General features: G+C 36.6%; 1 protein-coding gene across 1 annotated transcript; it reads right to left on the bottom strand.

Moving 5' to 3' along the window:
* Positions 1–1,611: 1,611 nt before the first annotated feature.
* Positions 1,612–3,407, bottom strand: LOC113357690 (GATA transcription factor 6-like). The gene is made up of 3 exons (XM_026601125.1): positions 3,196–3,407; positions 2,785–3,074; positions 1,612–2,685 (listed from the first exon to the last, which is right to left on the bottom strand). The coding sequence occupies exons 2-3, from the start codon at positions 3,067–3,069 to the stop codon at positions 1,957–1,959; spliced, it is 1,014 nt and encodes a 337-aa protein (XP_026456910.1). The 5' UTR covers positions 3,070–3,074; positions 3,196–3,407; the 3' UTR covers positions 1,612–1,956.
* Between the last annotated feature and the right edge of the window lie 5,924 nt (positions 3,408–9,331).

Raw genomic sequence — 9,331 nt, forward strand, 5'->3', positions numbered from 1 at the left:
TTTTGGGTACCACTTGGTTGTCCTTCTTCTTCTACTCTTGGCACTGGATCAACTGGTTCAATTTCATGGTGGGGTGTAACTTTTGGAGCAGTTGGTTCTGCACTTTGTTGAGCGGCTTGTTCAACACTTGGTTGCACCCCTTGTTCACTGCCTTGTTGTTCTACACTTTGTTCAACACTTGGTTGCACTCCTTGTTGACTGCTTTGTTCTTGTAAGCTTTGTTGAGCACTTGAATTATCTTTGACACTCCTTTCCCTCCTAGCACTAGCTGTCACTTTCTTCCTCCTTTCTCGACTTTGTCTAAACAACAAAGAAAGGAACAATATTTACAAACTATACAATCGGAAGACAAAGTATGGAAATATAACCCGAATGTACACATTCGGACGTAAGAAGACACATACTGTTCCCGAATACAAAACAATCGAAAGCTAACTAAACATATTTACAACCGAATATGCATCAATTGGAGTTCAGAAGCTCTAAATTTTTCATCCTACACAATCGGAAGACAAAGTACACAACTATAACCCGAATGAACAAATTCGGAAGTAAGAAGACACATATTTTTCCCGAATGAAAAACAATCGGAATATAACTAAACATGTTTACAACCGAATATTCATCAACTGGAGTTCAGAAACTCTAAAATTTTATCCTACACAATCGGAGGTATAAAACATTATATTGTCTTCCGAATAAATACTGGTCCCAAAATGGGATTTTTTCTATATCAGAAATTTTGAGATTTTTTTAATATATATATATATACTCGGTAGTGAGTGTACTTCCGAATACTGTGTGTCTACTTAAATATATTCGGGAGCCAAAAAAATCATTAAACTACTGATTATTACCAGTTTGTATCCAGGAAGATATGGTCAACAATATTCGGCCGATAACCATCAAATATTTCTCCCGAATACTGTCGATGTTCTTGAGAAATGAAGAACACGACTACATTCGGAAGTAAATAAGCATGAATATTGCCCGAATTTGGATAAATAACCGAAAACCCTTGAAATTTTTTTTCTCGATTCGTCGAATTAAAGCGAAATAAACCCCAAAAATGATAGATTCTTACCTAACTGGGGCCATTTGAAGTTGACGAAGTGTTTGACTATCGGAATCGCCACCAACGACTACATCGACGGGTACTTCTTCTTCGCGTTCTTCTTCATTTGCAGCAACAATTTCTTTATTTCTTGCTAAAATCCCAATCTTTGGATCGATACCCCGAGCAACGTTTTTGGTTCTAGGTCTGTGGGTTTCATTTCCCTTATCCATTGTTTTATAAACGAATTGACGATGTTTTGATTTTACGATTCGCGACGATGTTTCGGTTGAACACAAGAACGAGGGAAAAAAAAAATTTCTTCCACAATCGGAAGATAATATGAAACTGGAAGAAGAAGAGTTGAAATGAGTAGAATTTTTTTTTGATTTGGTTTTTATACAGTTTTACCAGAAGGGCATTTATGTAACTTCAATATCATATAGGGTACCCCTTAACTAGAGTCTTTGGCTGGGTATAAATTGATGGCCCCTAAATCCTTTCGGATGGCCCCTAAAAACGCGAGTTTTTTTTATACAAGTTTTTTCCGTATGTAGTTAATAACAGCTCTTTTAAATAGCTGAGAAATCTAAATTTTAAACAAGCCGTGAAATCTACATTACAAATTTGATTATATAAAGATTACAAATCAAAACTAAAACTTTCCCTCCTCTTAACCAATTTCTCATAAACGAGCTTCCAACTAGAAACCTACTCTTTTTTCTCTCTAGTAAAAACTGCCACAAACTATTACCTAATGGATGCATTACTAGTAAGAAATTACATAAAAAACCTCCCTAATTAACTACTGCTTCTCTACTACAAACTAACTATAATAACTGTCTAATGTACACCAATACAGAAAGTGTTCCGAATTCGAACCAGTTCTAACTAAACCCTATTCAAAAACTCTGAACCGCGGGAACCATACCAGAATCTGAACCAGTGATGATTTCTTTCTTCTTACGCATCTCAAGAACTTTACGATGATTATTCGAATGAACATCACTTGAAAAGGTAGGACTACAAGCGGGTCGATATTCGGGTAAAAGTCGACCTGACTTAAAACGGACACCACAAGCATTACACAGTGTTTTTGCACCCATTGGGCCCGTTCTCCACTGTGGTGTTTTCTGTACTCCACAATGACTACAGCGACGTTGATATTGTTGTTGCTGTTGCTGAAGCTGTGGGTTTTGATTTTCATATGATTTTGACTTGGGTTTCTGTTTCTTCTTCTCGGGTTGATAGTAAAGAAAATCTAAGGTTTGAGGTTTCGTAAACATGAGAGTTGAAGTTGGAGATGATGATGAAGTTGACGATGAAGATGTTGTTGTTGACGAGGATTCTGAAAAGGATGGTGGTGAACCAAGTGACCAAATTCTTCTTCCATTTGTTGTTCTAGCACGTTTTGTTCTTGAACGTTTTGGTGGTACCGAAAAAGTTTTTAAAGATGAAATTCCTGATATTGGTACTGATGAATAGGAGGAGTTGCTCTCTTTTGGGGTTTGTGTTTTGAGTTCTTGGTTTGTTGTTGTTGTAGTCGCTTTTGGACATGAAAAAGAGAATTCTTGATTGAATGAATCATCAACAAAATGAGATACCCATTCTAAGTCTGCTAAATCATCCGTCTGTAAATAAAAAAATTAAGCCAGTTCAATCTCTTTTACTCGTTTCATCAAATAATCAAAACCCAGAAAAGCAAAAACTGTTTTTTTTTTCCTGCTTACCGGAACGCATAGTTCACTACTACCAAGAGAATCAAAGGCGTCCTTAAAAGAAACCTCAGTACTATTTTCTTGGGAAGAAACAGAGACACAATCTTTTTCTTCAACAAATTCTTCATCATCTTGTTCTTCTTCTTTAGAAAAATTAAGAAATTCATCAACAAAAGAAGTATCATCACCAAACCCACAATTTGTATTTCCATTATTACTACCCAAGAATTCCTCTGCAACAAACCCTGGTTGGTAAAAACTTTTCTTCATGGCGTTTGCTTGAAAAACACACTCCATTTCCTGAAAAACCCAAAAATTAATCCACAAGAATTTTACGACACTAACAAATTGAAATTAAACAACCCCAGAATTTATCTAATTTCATCGTGAATTTAGTTTTTAATTTAATTTAAATTGTTTACCTTTTTTTCTTTCTGATTGATTAACAAGGTAAAGGAAAATATGAAGTTGCAGGAGGAAATAGAAAGAAGTAGATGAGAAAACAAGAAAAAGAAGGGTTGAAAGATGAAATGGTAAAGAAGGGTTGGTGGAGCATTGAATAAGGGCACCCAGCGTCAGTGAGTGATTCAAGGGACCCTCTCTCTAGTCTATCTATAGATTCTATACATGCGTGATTCTCTGCTTTTGCAATTACGAATACCGGTGCTCCCGATATATAACTAAGAAAGTAAAGAAAAGAAGAAAACGATATTTTATTTTCCTGGCTTGATTGGGTATACCAAATGAGACAAAATAAGGTCTTTTTAAAGTAAACACAAAGCCCCTTATCCACATATTTACAAAAATGATTAATATATCCTTGATTAATTAACACTAATAAATGTAATTAGGATAGTTAATTTAATTAGTTAATTAGTTGATTAAAACTTTGAAATTAGGTTTTATTTTAAATTGAACTCATGGATGTGGTTAGATTTTTGAGATTTTTTTTTTTTCAAGAATTCTACTTGTAATGGAAATGACATCATACTACCCAAACACTTATAAATATGGGATTGTAGAGTTGTTGGGCGATTTTATACTCAAAATTATAGAAGGAATCAACATTTTCAGTTCTGAAAGTATGAAAAGTCGGCAAGGTCTACGGATGAAGAACATGCGGACTATATCCGGCCGGCAAGGTCTGCGGATGAAGAACATGCCGACAACTTATGGCCGACAAGGTCGATAAAAAAATACCCTGCCGATTATAGGATTTTTGACATACAGAGAAGGTGTTACAAATGCATGATTAGTCGGCAAGGTATTAATTTCATAACCTGCCGACTAAAATATAGTCGGCAAGGTCGACAAAAAATACCTTGTCGACTTTTGGTTCATTTTGATTCTTCGTTTTTTCATTTTTTTGTTTTTTTTTTTTAATTTCACATGTATAGTTAGAGTGTAGAAGAAAGATTTTGATTTTTTTTATAAATATGTTTTGGTCGGCATGGTTTTTTAGTATAGGCAATTTGATCTTTTAACACCTTTTAGACACCCCTTAACACACTAGTTTGAATAGGAATAAAATGGGTATCTCCCAATTAATCTGGATATATAGCCTAATCTCGCCAGGTTTATTTTCTACTATATATTTAAAAGAAGAAAAGAAAAAAAAAAAGTTGTTCGTTTTAGTGCTCTGGGCAGGTCACAACTCACAACTGACAACCACAAGTCCACGAGATTTTGAATTTTGTCCCACCAAAACGGATTTCCCACGAAACCTTGTTTCAATTTTCGTTTTTTGACTTTTTCCTACTATTTCCTCAGTCATAAATTATTAGTCCGCTTTGACTAAGTCAAGATATTAAAGAGACCGGAGGAGTTTACAAAACTATCTTTACTGAATGATATATTATTACTAAAATTAAAAGGAGTATAGTGAGTATGTAAGAAAAATACATTGATAATTATAATATTTATAGAAATGGTTAAATAGAAGATAAAAATAAAAAATCTTTATGGATTGATTTAGTAGATTTGTTTCCTATCGAGGAAGATATCATTTAATATTTAGATTGGTGATATTTAAAATAATTTTATAATTATAAAAATTTGAATGATATATTTGAGAGTTTGATTAAAAAATATGACTATAAACAGAAGTTGGATAGTATTTTAGGACAGACGAAAATAGAATAAAGGACCTAAATTTTAGGACAGAGGGAGTAGTATTTTATTTTCTTAAGCTTTTTTACCCTTGTGTGGTTAGTATCTTATCAATAGTACATGATGCCTGCTTCAAAAAAAAAAAACATGATGCCTACCAGTAATGAATAGTCCAGTTTGTCGCCGCCGCCCTGTCTGGTTGATTTTCCGTGTTAGTACATTGTTTTCGGAATGTAACTAGGGTCTGCAAAAGGATTGATTGATTCCTCCAACGGCTGAGATTTTTTATACCGGTTTTAGATCTTTCTTAAGAAACAACGCCAGCATGAAAACGTAGCATGACATGAGAGACAAAGGAAGAACAAACAATACTGTCATCACGTCATGTGCTAACTGTTAAAGCTGGCTTAATGTCACATTGCGTTCGACCTTGCTACAGCTGGTCCAACAGGTTCAGCAGAGGCTAGTTCAAAATTTGGACAATAGTTGTTACAATCTTAACAATAAAGAGGAGAATGATTCTAATATTGGGATTGGCAGTGGGATGAAGATGGGAATGATCAAAGGTCTGGATTAATTGTCCTATATCTAGACTATGTTAGTTGTCAAGTTATAGACTTTTCCCATTACATTTTGTCCGAGAGTAGGCCTTCCCTCTTTCTGAATTTGATCGATTAATGCAGTCAGTGTATTACTAAAAGAAAATTCTTTTTCTTTTTGAGCCATCTTGATTAAAGATTGTAAAGCGTTAAGTCTTCCTAAGTAATCCAATAGTTACATTGCGCAACTAAACTGCCATTGGCTTCAGCAGAAGTCATTGCACAATTGTTATTGAAAGGTCAATTAGCATGGAGTAAAATGAAACCTTCGATAGACAAGGCATGCTTCATGATCAAGTGAAAAAAAGTAAGCACAAGATAACCCGACCCATGCAGCTTTTGTCGCTTTATCACGCGTAACAAATTCCCAATAATGCTCACAAGGGTAGTTGTGGAAATAAAAAACCGAAAGTATTCAACACATATATATACTTATGAAGTACGATACGAAACTTCAAAAACCTAGACTAGACCATACCATACAAATCAAGAAAATCTGAATCGTATGCCCGCCGGCTCGAACTCAGTGGTCTTAGTCATCCCCTCGGTCTCATGCATTACGTGTCATGTTATTATTAGCTCGATGATCTCATAGACAAGAAAAGTTTTGCATTTCAAGACCGTTTCAAATTTCAAAAATTATTCTATCTTTTGGTTCGTAAATGTTTGCCCTAGGATTCCTTTGCGTTTGACTAATTGTATCCAATGTTCATCATTCATTACCGACTCTTTATTTTTGTACTTAAACATGATGCTCAAGTTTTTGTTGTTTTGCGCCAACGTGTAAGATATGGAATTTCAATTTTGAATTCTGGTGGAAGAGGAAAATGCCGCCACAAACTCCTACGAACGATTCAAAAATGGCTACACTGTTGTCGTGCATCCATGTTCGTGCATGTAGGCCGCATGTATCTGTTCGTGGGTCTACACATTGCTTCGTGTATCCAGCTTACTCTTGTTCGTGCATCCAACTTTTATTTTTATTTTTATTTTTTTTGACAAAGAAAAGGGTAAATATTAGTATTAAACAAAAGAGTCAAAAAAATCCCAATTTACGATCAGTGACAAGATAAAAAGACTAGCATTAGCCAGTAACAACATCCCAATTTACGATCAGAGTTGACAATGGGATGTCCCTGAAAATATCAGTATTCAAACACTAATTATACAAAGTAGTTTTGATAGAAATAATAAGTTGAGTATGAGTTCTCGACTTATTTTTTTTTTCTCAAAAAGGGCAGTAAATTAAAAAGCCAGTGGCACCATTAAAGAGATGGTGAACTGGACATGAAAAAAGAGTACAAGCTCACTTATAGTAGAGCTGTTATTATTACAATGGACCTAAAGCTGCATCCCAATTACTCAAAACTAAATCAAGAGTAATGCCCTCAAACAAGTTAGTTCCCACAGACGAATTATACATGAAAAGTTTCACACCGTCAATGATTTCTTCCAGTGTTTTGTACTTGCCATTGAACACTCTCTTGTTCCTTTCAATCCAAATAGCCCACCAGATTGCAAAGGGAATTAAATCCCATAATTTCCTCCTCCTTGACAGATTAGCGCATTTTCTTCTATTCCATTCCCACAGAGTTTGGCTTACAGATTGTTGGAAAACCCATTGAAGATTGTAGCCTTGTAAGAAATACAAGCAGATTGATATAGTAGTTTGACAATGAAGAAATAAATGATTGTTAGACTCTGCATCCTTTTTACACAACAAGCAACCATTCACCACAATAGAACCCCTTAACTGATCAACTGTTGGAGCAGCATCATAGCACAGGCACCAAACGAAAAACACTACCTTCTATGGAATTTTTGGATTCCATAAACTTTTGTGAGGGAAAGATATAAGACCATCAACCTCAAGAGATTTATAACAACTTGCCACAGAAAAATTGCCTCCAAACTTCCAGCTTATTTGATCTTCTCCACTGTCAAGGTTTAAGATAGGAAGAATGGGAATTAACTGAGCCACCTCATCAATTTCATTGTCCTTCAATGCCCTGCAAAAATTCAGATTCCAACCATCCTCACCTGCATATAAATCTTGTAGAGTAGCATCCTTTGATCTGCTGATTTTGTAAAGAGCAGGAAATAAGTTCTTCAATGAATAACCATTTTCCCACTTATCCTTCCAAAACAAACATCTGTCACCACTATTAATATGAAACGCAGTACTGCTTAAAACATGAGAACTACTCTTTAGAATTCCAGTCCATAAGCTTTTTCCAACTGCATTAGTAGTTGAGTTTGGAAAAAAAGCATTAGGATTACCTCCAAACTTCTGATTACTTATCTTCCTCCAAAGAGCCTTATCCTCAACTCCATATCTCCAAATCCATTTAGCATGTAATGCTCTGTTCATCAGCCTCAACTTTTTAATACCTTCACCACCTCCCTCTTTTGGTAAATTTACATTCCTCCAACCCACCCAACTCTTTTTAGTTTTCTTGTTTGAAGATCCCCACAAGAAATGTCTCATTATCTTCTCAATCTTTTTCTCCACAGAAAAGGTAATTGAAACAATGACAAATAATAAACTGGTAAGCTTGAAAGCACACTTTGAATCAGCATTAACCTACCACCTTTTCATAAGTATTTTCTTTGCCATGAGCTGAGCTTATTATGGAATCTTTGTAAAATCACCTCCCACACTCCAACTGATTTGGATTTACTTCCCAAGGGTATACCAAGGTACTTCATAGGAAAAGCAGCAAGCTAACACCCAAAATTGATAGCATTATCAGCTGCAGACTGTTCATGACCCACTGCAACAATTGCACTCTTTTTGAAGTTCACCTTCATACCTGAAATTAGTTCAAAAGCTAACAAAATATTCTTAAAATTAACAATTTGTTCCACCTTATCATCTAAGAAGACAATAAGATCATCTGCAAACTGTAAATGACTCCCTGTTGTTTATGGGTAAAAATCGTTTCTGCCGATTTTGGTAATTTCGGTAGGTGAGTGAGAAATAAATCTAAACCCTAAACAAATGTACTGCACGGGAGTACTTTAGATTCGAGATATCAATCTGTACAACGCCGGCCTAAACCAAGAAATGGTCGTTCCGGATTTGCTTCGGTCACAAAGAGGAGGAGAAGGGCTGGTTTAGGGAGGGAAGCGAAGAGAATGTTGAGACCAGAACAGTTCTGGAAGAGTAGTACTTGACTTGTATCAGAAGGTGAAAGTTTTTGGGAAAGCTAGCAAAGTTGCCTTTCTGAGCATTGTATTTCTCCTGACCAAAAACTTGTTCTTCCCTGTTGAGGGTGGTGTGATTCGAACCCAGCACGTTGTGTGCGTTAGGTGAATGCTCCACAATTGAGACATGGATGATGTCTTGACGGTCGATATTTTGCATCTTGAGAGGAATCGTGGCCTTTGATGTAGGCGTGGCATGCCAAAGTACAAGGGTTGCATGACATGTGTCAATGGCTTGTGTGGAATGCCTTGGCTGTAGGTTGCGCATTGGGTGCAGGTGGTAATGACAAAATGAAAGTGTTGCATGGCATGTGCCAATGGCGCGCGTAGCGGCTTTGGCCCTAGGTTTGCACGACTTAGCATGCTAGGTTGCAAGGGTCGCTTGGCATGTGCCAATAGCGCGTGTGACGGCTTGGCACTAGGTTTGCACGGCTTGGCATGCTAGGTTGCAAGTGTCGCTTGGCATGTGCCAATAGCGCGTGTGGCGGATTGTCCCTAGGTTTGCACGGCTTGGCATGCTAGGTTGCAAGTGTCGCTTGGCATGTGCCAATGGCGCGTGTGGCGGCTTGGCCCTAGGTTTGCACGAATTGGCATGCTAGGTCGCAAGCGTTGCTTGGCATGTGCCAATGGCGCGTGTGGCGGCT

Source organism: Papaver somniferum, chromosome 3, assembly GCF_003573695.1.
Source record: "Papaver somniferum cultivar HN1 chromosome 3, ASM357369v1, whole genome shotgun sequence".
Taxonomy (NCBI): Eukaryota; Viridiplantae; Streptophyta; class Magnoliopsida; order Ranunculales; family Papaveraceae; genus Papaver; species Papaver somniferum.